This window comes from Ptiloglossa arizonensis, chromosome 1, assembly GCF_051014685.1.
Source record: "Ptiloglossa arizonensis isolate GNS036 chromosome 1, iyPtiAriz1_principal, whole genome shotgun sequence".
NCBI classification, from domain to species: domain Eukaryota; kingdom Metazoa; phylum Arthropoda; class Insecta; order Hymenoptera; family Colletidae; genus Ptiloglossa; species Ptiloglossa arizonensis.
Window position 1 is genome coordinate 20,914,511 of NC_135048.1, and position 19,498 is coordinate 20,934,008.

At 42.7% G+C, this 19,498-nt stretch overlaps 2 protein-coding genes across 5 annotated transcripts in view; both read right to left on the minus strand.

Annotated features, from left to right (window-relative positions):
- Positions 1-1,675: 1,675 nt before the first annotated feature.
- Positions 1,676-8,140, minus strand: LOC143155052 (apolipoprotein D-like). Its single transcript, XM_076327310.1, has 4 exons — positions 4,411-8,140; positions 3,458-3,588; positions 2,933-3,173; positions 1,676-2,359 (listed from the first exon to the last, which is right to left on the minus strand). The coding sequence occupies exons 1-4, from the start codon at positions 4,522-4,524 to the stop codon at positions 1,937-1,939; spliced, it is 909 nt and encodes a 302-aa protein (XP_076183425.1). The 5' UTR covers positions 4,525-8,140; the 3' UTR covers positions 1,676-1,936.
- Positions 8,141-8,402: 262 nt separating this feature from the next.
- Ken (zinc finger and BTB domain-containing ken and barbie protein) overlaps positions 8,403-19,498 on the minus strand; it is a 53,694-nt gene continuing 42,598 nt past the window's right edge. For 3 of the 4 annotated variants that reach the window (XM_076304951.1, XM_076304947.1, XM_076304937.1), the window contains 5 exons: positions 15,623-15,913; positions 15,347-15,519; positions 14,799-15,026; positions 13,714-14,005; positions 8,403-12,248 (listed from right to left, as the gene is read on the minus strand). In XM_076304951.1, coding sequence (XP_076161066.1) covers positions 11,787-12,248; positions 13,714-14,005; positions 14,799-15,026; positions 15,347-15,519; positions 15,623-15,910 — 1,443 coding nt within the window. In that variant the 5' untranslated portion in view covers positions 15,911-15,913 and the 3' untranslated portion in view covers positions 8,403-11,786. The remainder of the gene's footprint in view (positions 12,249-13,713; positions 14,006-14,798; positions 15,027-15,346; positions 15,520-15,622; positions 15,914-19,498) is intronic. The other variant, XM_076304961.1, reaches the window with a different exon arrangement.

Consider the following 19,498-nt stretch of genomic DNA (forward strand, 5'->3'; position numbering starts at 1 on the left):
CAATCTACTCGATGAAAGCTACATATTTATCGCATTGTCAACGTCACGATCTTGATATTAATGTTTCGTCGAGAAGGAAACGTAATTTTATGAAAATAATAAAAATAGTAAGAATAGTGAAAATAGTAAAAATGTAGCAAAAAGTAACGCTGAAACAATCGATACCGAAAGCGACGATCTACTCGATGAAAGCTACATATTTATCGCATTGTCAATGTCACGGTCTTGATATTAATGTTTCGTCGAGAAGGAATCGTAATTTTATGAAAATAATAAAAATAGTATGAATAGTGAAAATAGTAAAAATGTAGCAAAAAGTAACGCTGAAACAATCGATACCGAAAGCGACGATCTACTCGATGAAAGCTACATATTTATCGCATTGTCAACGTCACGGTCTTGATATTAATGTTTCGTCGAGAAGGAAACGTAATTTTATGAAAATAATAAAAATAGTATGAATAGTGAAAATAGTAAAAATGTAGGAAAAAGGAACGCTGAAACAATCGATACCGAAAGCGACGATCTATTCGATGAAAGCTACATATTTATCGCACTATCAATATCACGACCTTGATATTGATATCTCGTCAAGAAGAAACCGTAATTTTATAAAAGTAATAATTGTAAAAATAGTAAAAATGTAACAAAAAGTGACGAAAATACAAATAGTAATACAAAAAGGAAACATGTGTATTATTTTTTGTATGCATCTTTCTAAATGCAGGTTGCACTAGGTGGGATAAGGTGTTACTTTTTTTACTTCACTATTTATTATTTTACACGTGGAAGATTTTAGTACTGTTAGGAAGCAATCGAAAGGAAAAAAATATGAGAATACCCTTTTGGTCTCTTTTAAGTAATATCAATTTATCGTTAGTCCTTACTTGGATGTTTCTGTGAGAAAATTCCAATTCTTCGAATTAAGAAATTTTTAAACGAGAATTTATTTCTGTTTAACGAATGACGTACTTTCTTTTATTATTTATAATAATTTCTGCTCGTTTTCATTGGTCTCAACTAGATACAAAAATCGCTACCTATTCCGCTTTCAAACAAATTGGGGATTCAGTTTTTTTGTCACTCGAAAGTGAGAACTACGAATCGACGATAAAAGAATTAATCAAAACTTAAAGTAAACAATCAATGGCCGAATGTTGATGACCCCGTACGAAAATATAATGTCCCGCGCATGACAAATTTTCTCAATCATCGTCATAGGTGATTTTTTCCTCGGGTTCGTGATTGTTCGAGTTATACAATAAATAGAAAAATGAGTACGTACAATCGAAACGAACGATTTGTACCAGCTCATAAAACTGATCACGTTCGCTTCTCGAATCGATTTTATAAGAATGATGACCTTAATCGTTGATCGATCATCGTACAGAGCACCAATCGTATTTGGTAATCGTAATAATTTTTATTAATCGTAACGCTACAAGTGACAATATTCTTTAAACTTTCGGTTGATTAATTCTTGATAGATCTTAAAAGCGTATCAGAGATACTTCCAGAACCTCTACGATAACTTCGAATCGTGTATTTTTTCAAAAAGCATGTCTCTTGAATAACCTACGATAAAAACGATCAATGTCTCGAGAAAAATTGTTGGTTCGATTCACTTTTAGGAAAGGTGCCTAAAAAGAAGACAAGAAAGACACGTGTATTTCGTAGCAACATTTTATGTAACAATTTATTCAACTTTTCGTTTCTTTTTGCATTTGTACATGATTTGAAAACAAGCAATCCCCCATTCCGTTCATGAACTTATGAAAGAGATAATTGTCGAAGGAACGATGACTAATGAACGATGACGCTCGAGCGAGACTGGCTTCGTCGAGAAAACCGCTACGAGCTCGAGGCCCTGGCTAACCTAATCTTTCACCATCTACACGTGATTCGTTGTACGAGCTTCGATTTCCAAATGTTCTTTTCATGCAGATGTCTCCGTTTCTTTCGCGTTATCGTCCTTCACAATTTCCCTCGTGTTCTTCTCCTCGATGATCGGTGCGTTTTCCGCGTTGTTGTTGTTCTTCACGGCATCGGCCACTTCCATGATTCGTTCGGGAACGGTGTTGATCGATACCTTTTTCACATTTTCAGCAGTTGGCACGCTGTTGATCGTTTCCTCGTCTTTGGTCTTCTTCATTTCGATGATCACCTGCGGTGCATCCGGGGCTGCAGCGGTTCTGAGGTTTCCGGTGTTCTTCTCCGTGTTGGTTTCTGGCGCACTCTCGGCCGAAGGTGTCGCTGCTTCCGGTTTCCCTGTTGTTACTTCCAAATAAGCGCAGTCGTCCTGATCCGTCTTCACGAAGAACGTCCTGGAGATCTTGTACTTGTCCAGAACTGCGTATGCCTGTGAAAAGGTAACATTGTATTTCAGGGAGAATTCAAGTTCAGGTATTCGAACGCTACGAGTAAACTTTGAATATTTGACTACTCGGATATCATTATTTGAACACTACTCCAATGATTGTATAGAATGTAGACTTCTTAAAATGACGGAGATTAGGTAAGTTCCCTCCTGTGGTAAAATTAGCCAAGTACTTTTTCAATACTGCTACTTTTTTCCGTTGATAGTCTTTTCTATAGTTAGAAACGTAGTGACGACGAAAAGAAGCTTCTCGGCCACGAAAAATGTACAAATATTAGTTTTTCTTCGACGAAATGGAAATGTTGCATAGAATATAGTTAACGATCAAGATCGGTGCACAAAGTATCCAAATTGTGAAACATTCGAATAGTGATAACAATTCGAATAGATATGTTCGAATTATACGCGAATAGTCAAGCATTATGATAACGTTGTAAATGTTGATCCAGTCGATGAGAAGGATGTTCGATTGTCGCAAATGTGGTATTCCAATTCATCGAGAGAAACACTCGAAGGAAAGTGTTTTTGGTAACGAGTTTTCGTTAAAAAAATTACCTTTTGCACGACAGTTCCTGGAGCCAGCCTTTCTCTTGTCATGACCCAAGCGTTCTGAGTGTGGAAGGGTCCGATACCGGAACAACTCCACAGAACTGCATATGTATCGTAATCCGTTTCGAGTACGGAGTATTTGGTTTCCGGAGTCAACGGTATCGTGTACTTGACGATCAGTTTTCCTTCTTCCGCTTTGGATGGAGCCTTTTTTATTTCACCCTCTACCACCCTCTTGATGCCAGTGCTAAACATCAATGAAATTGTGGGTTACCGATGGGTAAATATCAATGAAATTATGGGACCGATTTACGAATTAATTACATCAATGAATAATGAATTGTAAACACAGACACACACACGCACACGCGCGTAAACACGCTATAAGTATAGCACACGAGTATACCGATTGTTCACTTTGTAACGTAAAATACGTCTGGCGCAATTTGATCCATTTTCATGTTCGAATCCTCGTTCAATTCTAACACGAATGATCGATATATCTACGCTGAAAATTTTAACGATACTCACAATCTATTCGTAACTTCGTTGCTGACATGGAATTTACTATCAGGACCCACTGTATAGTTCGTCATAACGCATCGTGACACCACTTCTGTAAGCTGGAAGTACCTCTCAGCTTCGTACCAAACACCCAAGAACTGTAATAGAAGTGAAAACAATCATTACTTTGACATTTTAACTGTGACAATTTTTCCAAAAATAAATTCAATTGTAACTTCCAACGATACTGAAACGAAATTATTTGTATCGCCCTCGATTAATATTATAGTACGAATTTATAATACGACTACAAAGTTTATCACATTAGTCGACTCGAGGACTCGAGGAACTTTCACAGGTCATCGAGCTTTCTGTTATTCTTTCATTCCAGTGCTTTTCATCGAACAAAATTTCACAGGAAATGCAATATCGAGTAAGGTATGGGGTAGTAAGGGTCCATACTCACCATGGACTCTTTTATATGGTTTCTTTTGCTCTTTTAGGGAAAAGTTTCCTCTTCAAGATACAAATATTACTATCTACGATATAAATACAGCACTACAAGATAGAACAACAAAACTATCGATTAAAAGAACAAGAATATTTCATCGACTCTAAAAAAATCACATCTTTGAGATTCTCAATTGAAAAGTTTCCAATCCTCGATCCTTGATCCTTTTCCCTCAACTCTTACTCAGTGATGGGTAAAAGTAATACAATTAAATACACAGCTCGTCTATTAAAGTTCCTCGAGTCTTCGAGATGACATACGTCTATACTAGGTCTATACTAAATCGTTGGAGAAGTTTTATCGAACGACAAAACTTGTCGAGCAACTTAGTAAATACTGTTCGATAAATGTCGTCGTTCGACGAACCTTAATGAACGACCTATTGCAGTGAAATTTATCCTCGGCAAAATTACTTACTGTTAACCGTGGTTCTCGAAAACGGTTCCGTCAACATTGGCACCATACGTACCTTGTTCATGTCGAAGTTCGCCATAGGCACGTACTCCGGACAGAAGCCCAGACTGGGTATCTGGGCTTCGGCCAACGCCAAAAACGAAAGAACCAAAACAATTTTCCCGATCATGTCTCCTGATGATCTGCCGCTAGCACGGATCGGAGCTCTTGTCTTATATACATTAACCGGGGAGTGCAGGAGCGTTGACCGGCCACTACCCCCCTCTGTTTAACGTACACACGAGTGTATCCTTACGGTACTCTCCGTGGCCCCAGAATCTGGTCAACAGGCGATGGTCATTGGTCAATGTTACCGTCGACTTCTTGGCAAGGAAGTTCAGCAAGGTGGTAGCCGGCGACTCGTTGAGAAACGGGGAACGCAAGCTCCATTATGCAATTCCTCTCGGCGAACGGTACTTTCAGCCGGTGAAGACGAATCCCTCGGCCAACGGATTGGTGTCAGCCAATTTGATGGGACGCCAAGATTTCCTGGATATACAGGGTGTATCGTAACGCAACCGGGGACCCACTTCGAGCACTCTGATCGAGGACGCGAGGGCAACGATCAAACTTCGTGGAAACGTGTGCCCTGTTCGCCCGAGTTACAGCCATTTTGGTACTTTGGTAACTGGTGGTTGCTCACCTGTACGAGAATTGTACGAAATGGAATATCATTATCAAACACGTGTAAATGAATTTCGGTAATGTTGATTCGTGCGTGGAATAGAGTGGACAAAGATGTTTGGAAGACGCGAAGGGCTTACGGTGTCTAGAGTTCAGTGGGGCCGGTTGCGTTAGGTCAGTTGACGATCGAGAATTAGCGGAGTACTAGAATCGTTACAGCTTGGTAAGAAAGTCCAGTTGGGTGTATGTTTGTACGGACTTTTGTTTATTGTTTTCGTGTCCTCGATTCGTACCGCTGAAGTGGGTCCTACTCGTGTTGCGATACACCCTGTATATGGGAATTGTAACGGACCCAACCTGACTCTATGACTCTTGGGTCACAGGTTGCCCTGGCTGTTTCTGGAATACCCCAGTCACGATTCGATTGAAAAAGAACCGCGTATTTGCATACAGTGGGACATCGATCGATCGAAATATCGATTATGAAACAATAGTAGCGTCTTTCGAGACGATTCGGTCCATTCTTTGAACTTACAGTAGGACAGTAAACACTTGAACGATGTATAAGTAAAAGAAAGGAGTGGTGCAATCGTTGGTGGAAGTTGTTAACATTTTGACGGCCGCTGTCACGTATACGTGACTTCGTCGTACAGCGTTTATCTGGCCGCGGTCGCGTGCACGTGATCACGGGCTTTCACTCGACTTATTCAATTTGTTTAAGTCTGGGCCTTGTACGGTATGTTAATTACGCTTATAATCGTACGTCTAGCATCCACACGTTGATCTATAAACGTCAATCAGATCAGAAAGTTGTCTCGAGTCGTTCGTTTCGAATCTCTTCTCCCTACTTGTTCGAATACTTTTGAAATGCTTCTTTCTTTAAATTCAAAATAATTTTTCATTTTACTTCCATCTAATAACAGCGGGCTAATATTTTAAGAACAATGATCTAATTATTATTTGTGATTCGCGAGCAATTATTATTACATTCTAAAGGTTTCTGCTTTTCTATCGTTTTATCTAGTCCAAGGATATACTATCGGTTCATCGCGCGAATATTAGAGACTTCGAAATTTTGTAAATTTTAGTGTCGATAAATTCCAATCGATGTTCTTTCCTTCCGTTATATTCCGAAAAATACTTCAAACGTTTAAACGCGTGGAATTGAACGCTGTATTCAATCAGGCGTATAACCGTAAAATTTTGATCGTTATTTTCATACATCTCCTCTCATCAATTTTCTAGACGCTCAATAACATCCTACAAGACATTTAAACGTTTTTGCTCCGTTGGATTACCGTTAATCCGATCGAAGTTCGACGTCCAGAGTTTCGTTTCGAAAGTTCGTGCACAACAAGTCCGATTAGACTGTATCGGATCGGCCATCTTGGAATGCACGATTGTGAAACTTACACCTTTGATGGCGTTATTCCTCTTCCTGCAGCCATTCATGAAGCCGGTTTCAGTAACCTCGACCTTTAGTAAGTCTGTATTTATGTTCACAAACGGGACAGGTAGATGGCAAATGTATCCGAGTTCTCCTCGGTGTAAAACAAGAACTGGCTATTTCTTATCGCGTTGCAATTATGCAATCGATACTGTCGTCAAAGTGCTTAGCATAAACCGCTGGCATTAAACCGTGGCCCACCGGTAACGGGTCCCACGACGAGTTCTCTTTTTGTATGAAATCGTCCAAGTCATCGAACCGTTAGTTTCGAGTAGGTACTTCTGCGGCCGTACACTTCGATCGAACCGTAACCGAGGAACCGCTACACAGAATTTGAATGAACCTCGCGAAACAATTTTTAATAGACCTTCCAAAAATTTCGGTACGTGCGATTCGCGTATCGATACCTCGATCTTGGTATTAAATCTTCGCGAGGAAACTCTAACGACAATTATATTTAAATATTTGACACGTACCTGTGTTCAATTTGCATAATCTCTGTTCGAACGATGTAACTACATAGTGTTTCGTGCACGATTCTCGATAGAGTCTCACGACGAGGACACCAAATCTAATTGTAAAACGTCGACGTACAAATTATATCCAACGATTTGGAAAGTTTAATAAAGATCGATTCTAGCAATTTTTTAGTAATGTATACTGAACGAGTAATGGTAAATTAATTTGATTATTCGTTCGAACGAGTAGCTAAAACAGTAGGTTTAAAAATGTTGGAACGAGGCAGTCTAAAGAAGACATCCTGTGCTAAGAATTGATAGACAAAGAACTTTCGTGAAGTTACATTTAATTGATTCAGAATTAAGCTGTTGATTTCGATCGATTGATTTATTCACTCGTTGAATGAAAAAAATTATTTAAGGAAAGTTTCTGGTCAGATTAGAGTTCAGAATATTTTGATAATTTTCTCGAACGAAAATTTACGAACGTGGCCATTCATTAAACGAGATAAGCGATGTATACGAATTCGTTCGAATTTTCGGTTATTTTAAATACTAAAACGCGAAGGTAACCACTGCAATGAAATTACGTTCGGGTAGTCTCAAGATCGACCGATGCGATAGGTCAGTACCAATTATAATCTCAGTTCACTTTGAACGAAGCAACTTGTCTCCGGAGAGATGAATTCTCAACAAGAAAATCATCGATACGAGCAGACGAACCAGTGATTATCGAACAATCGATCGATCGATAATCAATTCGTCCGGAAAGGAAACGGGAAAGGATTTTGGCGCGAGCCAGGTTTGTTTTTCGCTCCCTTGTTCACTTTCTTTTACACACTCGTCGTCTGAATTAATTTATTTCTTGTAAACCTATGAACACTAAGAAAGCACGCGGAAAACGATCTCCGCTCGGAAGTTGCTTAAGATCTACGAAACTCTGACCAGATGTCCAAAGGGCGGAACAAATGTAAACGACGATAATTCGTTGGAAAAAAAAGAACATGGGATGGACAACGAAAGATAAGTATTTTTTCACCTCGAGAATCGTGGAATCGTGTTCGTCGCGTCCACGAGCCGTGGGCTCCTCGTGAATCTTGAAACTGCGAGGCGATTGAACTTCCCGATGTCGCGTCCAACGAGCCAAAACACCCGACAATCCTCGCGAGATTCGAATTCTCTTTGCGCATAGTTGCCGCCATAAATATACGTGTATATATATACATATATATATATATATATATATATATATATATATATATATATATATATAAATATATTTATTTCGTTTCTATCGCAGTGGGTAAAGGAAAAATCGCTCCTGGAGGAGTCTGCGTGCAAACGTTATGTACACGACGTTGTTCACATTCTGATCTACTCGTGGTACCGCGTTCCCCTCGAGAAAAACTGGTCTTTCCTTCTCCCCGCGATACATTCTTCTCCGCTCGATCGGTTGGGAGTAACGAGTAAACCGTGTAATCGATCTAAAATCATTTATTTTTACAAATATTTCGCTACGCCTGAGAAAGACGACGTGTCCTATTTGGACATCTGGACGCGAGTGTATCTGTGTATTTGTGTGTGTGTGTGTGTGTGTGTGTGTGTGTGTGTGTGTGTGTGTGTGTGTGTGTGTGTGCGTGCGCGCGCGCGTGTATGGTATGTACGAGTGTATATGTACGCGTGTAAAGTGTACGTGTGCGCGTGTACGCGTGTATGAGGGTGTGTCTGCGCGTATGCATACACGGTAAACGTAACTAATGAACGGTAAAATAATCTGTATACGTAACCCTAGTGCACTTACGTCTCGAGAAGAGGGGACGAGGGGGTCGGAGGAGGGTTCTAGGAGAAGGGGGCTTGAAAAGAGAAACGACGAAACGTTGGTTACTAACAATTATTTAGGCGGCTCGCGGACGAAAAGGGATTCGTCTCTCGGCGAATCTTCCTCTCCCCTCCCCGTCCCTCCCGGTTTCCCCCTCCGCGTAAATTCCCCCTCCCCTCCCAGTCGCGATCGAGAGACTCGTTCCATTTTCACCGTCGGAGCCGCGAATTGCGCTCGTGCCATGCGCCGAGGCGTCGCACGCTAAACAATAATTACTTTATCTTTATTATCATTTAGTATCACATTGCGTTCACTGTTTTGTGCTGGCCGTTTTTGTCTGGCTTAACGAGAGCGCACACCACCCCTCTAACCTCTTCTTAGGCTCCTTTCCGCGTTCACGATGGTTCACGCGAAGCGAGCGATCACTCGATGAAAGAACCGCGGGACGAATAAGAATTTTTTTCATTGCCGCGTGAAATATCTCTCTCTCTTTCTCTGACCGAATTCAATCGCGACGGGAACCTCGATACTTGCGCGCGCGCACCTCGTTCGTTGCGCCGCGGCGACGAGTGGAGGGGATAGCCAAGCGAGGTCGAGCGTCTCGACGGAGTGGGGGGTATCGTTTAAACGAGGTTACCGTGTGGACCGGTTGCCTCGATAATTGCACGAATCGCGATGCTCGTAGGAATTTTCGTTTGCTCGCAACTATCGAGGTTCGTGTATATCGGTTGTACGTGTTATACATAACTGTTTTTGTTTTCTCTTCCTTTTTTTTTTTTTCGTTTCTTTTCGCAAGCTGCTCGAGCGATTGTTTGTTCACGGAGACGAAGTGGAATGTATGCGCGCGAATCGACGCACAATCGTTGACGAAAACGTTCGTTCGTTCGGATCGGAATCGCTATCGTTTCTCATCGTCGACCGAAGCCGCTCGTTTCGCGCTCGAGGTTTCCACGCGGACAAGGAGCCAAAAAGAGGTCGAGGCCCTTCTTCAAGGCACCTTAGGTAATAATACCTACCTAGAAAAAAAAAAAAAAAAATAATCATGACGTCCTGCGCCAACGAAAAAGGAATTAGAGAAACAAAAGCTACTACTTAAAACGTTCTATCTAGATCCTAACGAAACTTGGATTAATTCGAGTGATATTTAAAACCTTCTACGTGAATTAATTAACGTTTCCTTCAATTCCTAAGCGAGCTCGTATCGTCATCTTACACGTGTACGTATCTTAAGCCTATGAACACATGAAATCACTGCCCAATCGACCAATTTGGACCCATTTGACAAGGCACTCGAGTCGCTGAGATACCAAAGATGTCTACGATGGAAAGAAAGAAAGTGAAAAGAAAACAAATGATACAGAGACACACACAACAGGAGGAACGGATGTGGTGGACAGGAGGGGTCGGGTGAACGGGCTGGGGGGATGGATAAGGGGAAGACGAAGGAGTGACGATAAAGTGGAAGACGAGGGATCGTACGTGGAAGAACATTAGCAACGTTTATTCTACCTAGATCGGCAAATTGTTTTGACTCGCTTTCAAGAATTATTGTCGCTACTCCCAGACACCGCGTCTATCGCCGATAATGTTCCTCTTCGTAGGATAAGGAAGAACGCCAATGTCGTTTTGTTCCGTTTCCTTGGCCTTCGAATCGAATCGAATCCTTCCATACGCTAATTTCGACACCGTTCAGCTCCCGGCGAGCAAAAAATTTGTTCGAGGCGATTGGCGGGCAGGACACCTAAGATCTACCTAAGACAGAAATCGGTGGAAAATCGGTTGGTCCCTTTGCAAAGTGTAAAATAAATAAATTGTTATCCGTCCGCTTTGTTTCCTACGACTAACGTTAACGTTATTTACATGTGAGATTTATTCTGCGCGCGCTGAGGTAAACGAGACGTCTTGCTGAATTGTCACGTGACGCGAACGAAAGCGCTAAAAAGCTTTTGCTTTTTCGCTAAGTAAGACGCAACGAGAAAATGGCGCGTGTCGAATCGATTCGTCGACTATTTTTCTCTCGCACACACACACACACTCACTCACTCAGGCACGCATACTCAACACTCTCGCACGTTCTCCAGTCACTCGTTACACTCTCATTTTCTCCCCCCCCCCCCAATTCTCGTTTCGACTTCCTTAACGATTCCTGATAGAGACCGTCAACATACCCGACACACTTCCGACTGACGTCGATTGGCGGAAATATGTTATTTGGTCAGAATTACTGGTCATCGCTTATTATAATAAACTGGTGGTCGATCGTTGCATCGTCCTCGGGTCAACGTCGTGACCACCCAAGGAGTCGCGAGAACGACAAGAACGCTTTTTTCTTAAAGGCTCTTCCGGTGCCCCGTGTTGTTTCATCCGCGGAAAAAAACCCCCTGGAACTCTTTTTTCTTCCCTCGTTCGAATTTCGTTCGAATTTCGTCGATGAACCTCGACGACGCGTTCCCTCCGTTCCATTTTCTTTTCTTTTTTTTTTCGTTTTCCTATCCGCGATCAAAGAACCCCGTAAACCCCGTTCGTTGCGCGTTTTTCTCCGCGAAGAAGCAACAACAATTCGATCGCACGCGACGCTGCTACCGCTACGTTGCTCTCTCCAATGGTTTTGAAAAATATCGATAGACGAGGAATTTCTGAAAACGATCGGAGTCAGCCGGAGTTCACGTTTCACGGTTGCGCGTGTTAGGGCTAGTGTCGCGTTTGCATCATCGAGATCAACATCCAGACCGTGAATTTTCTCCCTGATTGAAGGCGTGATACGTATGTACCGAGGATACGCAGTATTGTCGTCCAGCCGCGCGAATACTGAAAACGGTGTGATCGTTGAGAAAGAAAATTTTGTTTGCGAAGGCACTCCGTAGTAGGTTATTATTCTTTTCGTTTGGTATTTCGTATCTTCTTTCCCGGCGAACGGTCTGGAGACGATTCGCGCGCTCGAAACCGACACGCTCAGCGGACGTGGACGTTTTCGGTGAGGAGGTTTCGTCGAGACGATGCGGTTCGAGGCGATGCATCGGCACCGGTCGGCCTTAACCTTGTCGCTAGTCGTGCAGATTCTTGCTGAGCAGCAGATTATTGTGCGGTCCCGACAAATGCCTGATCAGCTCCTGTAGGCTGTCGAAACTCAACGAACAGAAGCAACAGGTGAACGTGTTGTCGGGCGCGGCTATGACGCCTCTGTGTACCGAGCAGAGGTGCTTCAGCAGGTGGGCCTTTTGCTTGAACATGGCGACACAAAGTCTACACGCGAACGGTTTCTCGCCCGTGTGCACTCGCAGATGCGTCTTCAAGTTCCAAGACATCCCGAACTGTTTGCCACAATAACTGCACCGGTATTCACGAACGGGGGTAGATTTCGGCGGGTCGTCCGTGGGCGGTGGCGGCGGGGCCCTCGCCGGGGGCAGGGCCCAGGAACCCCAAGGCGGTTCGAGGCCCGCCGCCGACGCTGGGTCCGCGCTCGGCGGCCTGTGCGATGCTCCCGGGGGTGTCACCGACCTGTCCTGCTGCGAGAACAAAATTTTACTCGTTAACAGCTTATCGAATTATTTACGAATCGATAATAACGACGATAACGTCTTCGTCGCAACGTACGGAAAAGAAAGTAAAAATTTTTGGGTTCTTCGGAATGTCGTTTCGTTTTACAAAATGGAGAATATATAATTTAGTAAAATGTTTATACGTTCTAAAAAGATCGTGTTTCATTTTCACCAAAAAGAACGAAATGACTTTCCGAACAATTCAATAATGAGTATCTATTTTTCGTGATTTTCCATTTTAAAACGTATTTTGTGCATGGTAAATGGGCCCACAGAACTATCGAATTGTAGTAATTGTAATGTTTAATCCTTTCAGTGGAGGATGGAATATTTTTTTAGTAGGAATTTTGTCGATTGAACGTACAAGGCGCGACTAAGTTACAATTGTAATCCTTTCACCTCAAATTGAACAATACGAGAAAGTTATTTTCGAATATATGTGTACGCGTTCATAGTTCACACCTCGAAGAGTTCAAATGTTTTCGTGAGATAGCGCTAGAGATTTTGAAACGAAGCGTTATCAAGAATAGGAGAAATTTCGTTTGAAATATTTGTTTATAAAGCCAATTGATAACGAGTTATTTCAGATGGTCATTCTTATTGACTCGCCCTGTATACAGAGTGATGTAACCGGCGAGATAACGCCGAGCTGCTATTAAGCCTAATCTACAACGATATAGAGAGAGACCAGAGAACGAACGAAATGAGATTGCATTAAAAGAAAAATGTGTAGGAGCACGAGAGTGTTCAAGATTCGCAAGTAGGTGCGTGGAAAGAAAGTTAGAGTAAAAAGAAGAGACTTAATTCAACGAGGGTGAAAGTGTTGGGGAATAATAAAAAAAAAAAGTAATTAAACTACGCGTAGCAACATAAGATAAAAACTCGATTAATATAAAACACTTTTTTTCCTGCATACACATTTTTATCCAATAAAGTACCAAACTGTGAATTATTGCGTCCATTGACCTTTTAATTTTCATATTAGATCTATTCTTAGAAACGAAGTTAAAGAAACCGACTAAAAATATCTATCGACTCAACGAATTAAAATCTCACGCTCGTAACCTCAAAATTATGTGTTCGTTAAAACGATTAATAAATTAACCCGCATAACGAATAGTTCGGCGGGTAAAATATTTTCAAGTATCACATTTTAATCGTTCTACCGGGCAGATACATTTGTTCCTCACGTTTGGTAGAAAAGAAAAACGATTGGTCGACAAGGCGGTAGTCAATGGTGACATTTACCATGCGTTTGAGGTTAGGGCTAACAAGAGTATCTCGTTGCTCTATCTGGTCTCGGTGATTCCCCATCTACGTACGCGTATTTTTATCGCAACATTTACCTTTTCCTGTGTTTGTTGCGTAACAAAGATGTTATCGTTATTATTGCCAACTACGTCGTAGCAAGGAAATCATATTTATATCGTACCAGGTACGGAGGTGCCGAGACGCTGAGGGGATGTGGCGCTTGCAACCGCCTCGGCGTCTCGAATCCAGGATTAAATGGTACAAAAGCCGGATTCTGGGCGGGCGCGTTGTGAAAGCCTGGCCTTCGTTTCCGATGAGGCGTCACAACGTACGCTTCCGCAGGTGGGATAGGTATTTCCTCTGGTTTCCGTTTTCCCGGTTCTAAGCCTAGCGCGAGTCGGGCCGCGAATTGTCTTCTTCTCTCTTCTACCTCCTCCAGAGATTCTCGCCTTTCCAGCAATTGTTTCTCCGGCCTGAGAAAACGAAACGCGTGAAATTCGTAATCCACCCCGTCGAAGAACATATCGGAAACAGAACGATCGATCGCGATAATTAGCGATGGGATCCGACACAATAGATTCGAATCCAGTCGACGAGGCTTGCAAGTATTTCGAGAAACAAACGCAGTACTTTCAAGTAGAATCAAACACTAGTCGAGCACTGCTTGCAACAGATTAAATTATTTCGAACATCGAGGTATTCGTAAACGCGTTTTCGTATTCTACAGATATTCGTTCTAGAGTTCGAAACTATAGGGTCGAAGCTATTCGAATTGACTTTAGGTTCGTACGAATTTTAGTATCGAGTGATTTACAAAATATTCGAATGGTATCCAAATAGTAATGTATTCGAATAGTATCCAAATAGTAATGTATTCGAATAGTATCCAAATAGTAATGTATTCGAATAGTATAAAACTAGTGATGTATTCGAATAGTATCAAACTAGTAATGTATTCGAATAGTATCAAACTAGTAATGTATTCGAATAGTATCAAACTAGTAATGTATTCGAATAGTATCAAACTAGTAATGTATTCGAATAGTATCAAACTAGTAATGTATTCGAATAGTCGAACGTTCGAATAATATTCGAATCACATTGGCCAAATATTTGAATCATCGAACGAAACGATATTTCCAACGAATAGTATTCGAAAGCTCGAGTATTTGAAACTGACTCGGATTCGCGAGTACGCATCTCGATCCCATCCCTAAGAGCGAAGTATCTGCGAATTTATTCGGATATCGTCGGATCGATTCGTACCTAGGCACGATATCGTGGGAACTTTCACTGGTAGTGGAAGTCCCAGAATTTAGACTCAGGTTCACAGGATCGGAGCTATCCCTCCTTCGGGGCGGTTCTATACTGCTTTCCCTGTTTTCCGTAAGGAGTGCTTCCCCCTCGATGCCTTCCACGTCTACTTCCGGTTCCTCCTCGCAGCCCTCGGTTTTAATGAGAACCGAGCAACAGTCCGCGGGGTTGTTGGACTGCCTGAAATGTCAGAGCGTACACTACGACACCGTATCCAATCGCGGCTAAATTGGCAGCAATTTTCAAATTATCCGAGCACGGTATCACCCTTGTTCATCTGGGAACACGAGCGTAAATGTCGAAAGTAGGGGATAGAGGCGCGAAGGAATGACATTACGCGGATCGATAGCTTGCACAAGCGTCCCGTTCTCCGTCGTGGTAAAGATCAGACAAAAGCAGAAATTAATCTTAATAGTTCTCTATCTGAGAAATTACAGTATCTATTTCGCTGATCATTTTGACATTTCACGAACACTTAGCGCCGGACGATTTCTACCAACCTGCCGTCGTATTGCGACTCATAGCTCGAGCTTTCTTGGCCCTCGGAGGGCTGAGGGGTGGGTATTCTTTCGGGGTCGGAATTGCTAGAGGTCTGAGGTTGATTAGGCTCGAACAGCTCCGACTTGATTTGAAGAAGTTCGAACAGTTCCCTCAGCGGTGTGAGTTCCGTCGACTGAAACGAAACGTCGTTTTATTCCTCTCGTTCTCTTTCTCTCTCTCTCTCTCTTCAACAGCGAATGCACAGCACCGAGGAAACTATCGCGAGACGATCTTACCGGTATAAGAGCTTCTCCGTTATAGAGAAATTCCAGCAGGTGAGTTAGCTGGGTTTTTCGAACTCCGGACAAATGGACCACGTGGTCCAGCGCAGGATTACGTAGGAGACCGGCCAAAAGGGGACTAGCTGCTGCCAAAACTACGCGATGGGCCTTGACGACGGAACCATCGTCGCAGGCTAACGTCACGTCCACGTGACGGTCCCCGGTGTACCAGGCTCCGACTTCTGCGGCCAAGGTCGCTGGATGCTTCCCATAATGGAGTGTTAGGAGACCGTCAGTATACATCGTCTGCAAAAACAAGAGAAACGGGGCTGCTATTACTATTATTATTACTATTACTATTATTATTATTATTATTATTATTATTATTATTATTGTGCGCGAAAATGAATCTCGTCGATGCGATACGTAGCTGACATCGCGATCGCTCGTGTTTCCTTGTACTATTTCGCAACGAGTAACGCTCGCCGAGAGAAATTTTATCGTGGAAAGAAATCGCGAAATATGTAGATGCCGCGAACGTCGTTACCCACGGCGCGCGTATAGATTACAAATAATTTATCGTTCGCGGCGTGTAAACGCGTATGCAGTTGGACCGCGGGCGTGTATTTCTTATCGCGGGAACGACGCTAGAGGAATATGCAGCCCAGATACAGTTTCCGTGGAAATTCTTTCGTAACGGCGAAATAAACGAAACATGCGCGACGTCCTTAACCCAATAATGAGGTCTCGTCGGTCCGCGTCGTACAAAGAGACACGGGCTTCGTTACACTAATTTCATCCTTCCGTGCCCCGCCTCTCTTGGAAACGGCGGAAGGCGGTGACGTGTCGCAAGATTATGTTTCTCACGTTTCCCTAACATTCGCTTTTAGCTTTCCGCGCGGTGGAATCGAATTGTGTTCGACGCGAGGCGCTCGTTTCGCGCAATCGAGGATCCACGGGCACGAACCGAGGAAATTATCGTATCGGGACACTCGAAATTGTATCGTATCGAAGGTGGGTTCGAAACGAGACGCCTCGATGGGCAAATATTCGTCGCTCCGCTTCGAAGTCTCGGTGGTTTCTCGCTCGAGGAACGAGAGGATAAAATTTTATCTTTCTGGGAAGAGAAATCAACTTTGCCTACCCGCCGAGATAATTGTTCGCGAGTAACCGTGCATCGATAAACATAATAGAATCGCATCTCGGATGCAATAACGTAACGAAGCACTCGCGATCCAGCTGATTAATGATCTTGTCGAGAGGGGAAATCCAGGAGATCTCGGTGTAGCTCCTCGAGAAACTTCCTGTTAAAGAAGTAGCGCCGTAGACCGGCCGCGTTCGCAACGAAATGTTACCGTGACTCACGTAACTGCGGTGCAATTTAATTCGCGATTAGAAAATAACGCGGTAACGCAGTCGTCGCGGGGTTACGGGGGGTGGGAGGGTGGGGAGGGCAAGTCGCGCATTTACTCGCAGCGTCGTAACAAATTATACACGTTGGTACAATATGATTTATTTATAATGAATCCTCCGCGCGTGTCGTTTTCTTCGACGGTCGGTGACGCAACAACGATCGACACACCGGCGAAGCAACGATCGTCCCGGTCTTCGTTCGCGATCGGTGTTTCGAGAAATTTGGCATTTCATCGCGGTAGGAATCGAACGAACGCGGCTGTCGAACGTTGCACATTTCTTCGTTTCTCGAAGGGAGGCCACGGGTAGAGAAAGTCCGATTTCACGTTCTGCTCTCGGGGAGCACAGAAGTATAATTAACATTATGAAACCAATGCCATAAGCATCGACGCGTTCCGCAATGTCAAACGTGTCTCAGGCACAATGGAGTTTCACGCTCGAGACTCGCGAACGCGAGCGAAACTTTCGTTCCTTTTCCTTCGGAGACGGCGCTGGATCGAGACGATCGCGGTCGCCGGTTATCCTCCGTCGACCAATTAAAGCGGGGGCCGAGGATCTCAAAGTGCTCCCGTACACTTCGACAAATTCTTTTTCAACACGGAGCCAAGAAACGGGAAAACCAATGTCGAGCTTCACTACGAATTAGGGAGCGTTGAATCTCTCTCTACTCGAATATTCGAGCGTTTGAACGATTCGAATATTCGAATGTTTGAACGATTCGAATATTCGAACGTCTGGACGATTGGAATATTCGAAAATTCGGATGAATCGAATATTCGAACGTTTGAATGATTGGAATATTCGAAGATTTGTACGATTCAAATATTCGAACATTTGGACAATTGGAATATTCGAACATTTGTACGATTCAAATATTCGAACGTTTGTACGATTCAAATATTCGAACATTTGGACAATTGGAATATTCGAACATTTGTACGATTCAAATATTCGAACGTTTGGACAATTGGAATATTCGAACATTTGTACGATTCAAATATTCGAATGTTTGGACAATTGGAATATTCGAAAATTTGGATGATTCAAATATTGGAACGTTTGGATAATTGGAATATTCGAAGATTTGGATGATTCAAATATTCGAACGTTTGGACGATTCAAATATTCGAACGTATGGACAATTGGAATATTCGACACGTGTAAGTCGAATATTTTTCGAATATTTTTCTATTCGAATATTTAGTGCACCGATTGAGTTTTAGACGAGTGGTGGATGAATCGTGCGACGTGGAGTATTTACTCCAGTTCTTTAAATTTCTCCTTCTTTTTCGAACTTTTCGAAATTATAATCGAGAAAAATAACGTACTTACATTTTTCGGTCGCGAACGGTCGCTTTTCGCAATTACCTACTGCATTTCCAATTACAGAAATTACCCTTACAGTGAGAGGTTAATTTTCGAATTGGCGTTCGGTCCTATATAATCTTTTTCAATCTTTCGGAACGTACGGCACGATAATAAATATTTAGAACACTTTTGACTTTCGACCTTAGCTTTTAGACTCTCCCCAACTCCGTTAAGCGTAAAATTACAGTTTCACGAATTTGAAACTATGGTTCCACGATTTCAATTATAAATTTAAAACTTTCAATTAGATGCAACAGTTCTCGTTTTAAATTTATCAGAATTCCCCCGAAATAACACGAAGCTGAGAAACACTTGAGCATTTTACTATTATATTACACACTGGAAAGTTGAAGAGAGTTACGTCGAAGATCGGTATACAACAGAGGAAACGATATTTGTTACAGTTGGAACGTTAAATTATTCGAATGGTCTCGGCCGTACTGCGAATTAGTCGGCAGAAAAGCGGTCACAAATCATTGTCGCAAAACCGTCCTCGCGTGGTATCGACATAATACAAGAACTCGTCAAACGAATACTCATCAGCTTGACCTTCGACGAGTGATCCGATCGAATTGGAAAGGCAAGACCTTGGGTAAGAGTCACGAAGAGGACGCGAATTCCATCCATCTAAGCAATCGAGGCTCGCGTACGTTACTTTCTTCGTTACGATCGATGTCACGGGTACATGGCAACGCTCCCATATTACAGCCGAGTAGATCGACAAGTGGAACTACGCAATAAAACAGCACTCGGTGGGACTCGGTCTCGTCGCAAATTTCACAGACGCGAATTTCGCTTCGAGGCAGTGCACCGCACAGATGCGACTCGCTCTTCGGTTTTTAATGCCCTGTACGCCTTGTATCGCGCGTCTACGAGACGAGTACTCGAGCTCTTAGTACCCGGGTGACCGAGTACTCGGTTGTACGCGTAATACGATTATGGTTATTCGAGTAACAGTCGGGTATACGGGTAACACCGACACGTTTACTCGAAAATATTCCATTTGTGCAAGATTATGTACGTATAATATTCGTACGAGCGGTAATAAACGGTACTATTTTTTATTTACCTCGTGTAAAATATTTTGATCGAATACACTCAAAAGTAATT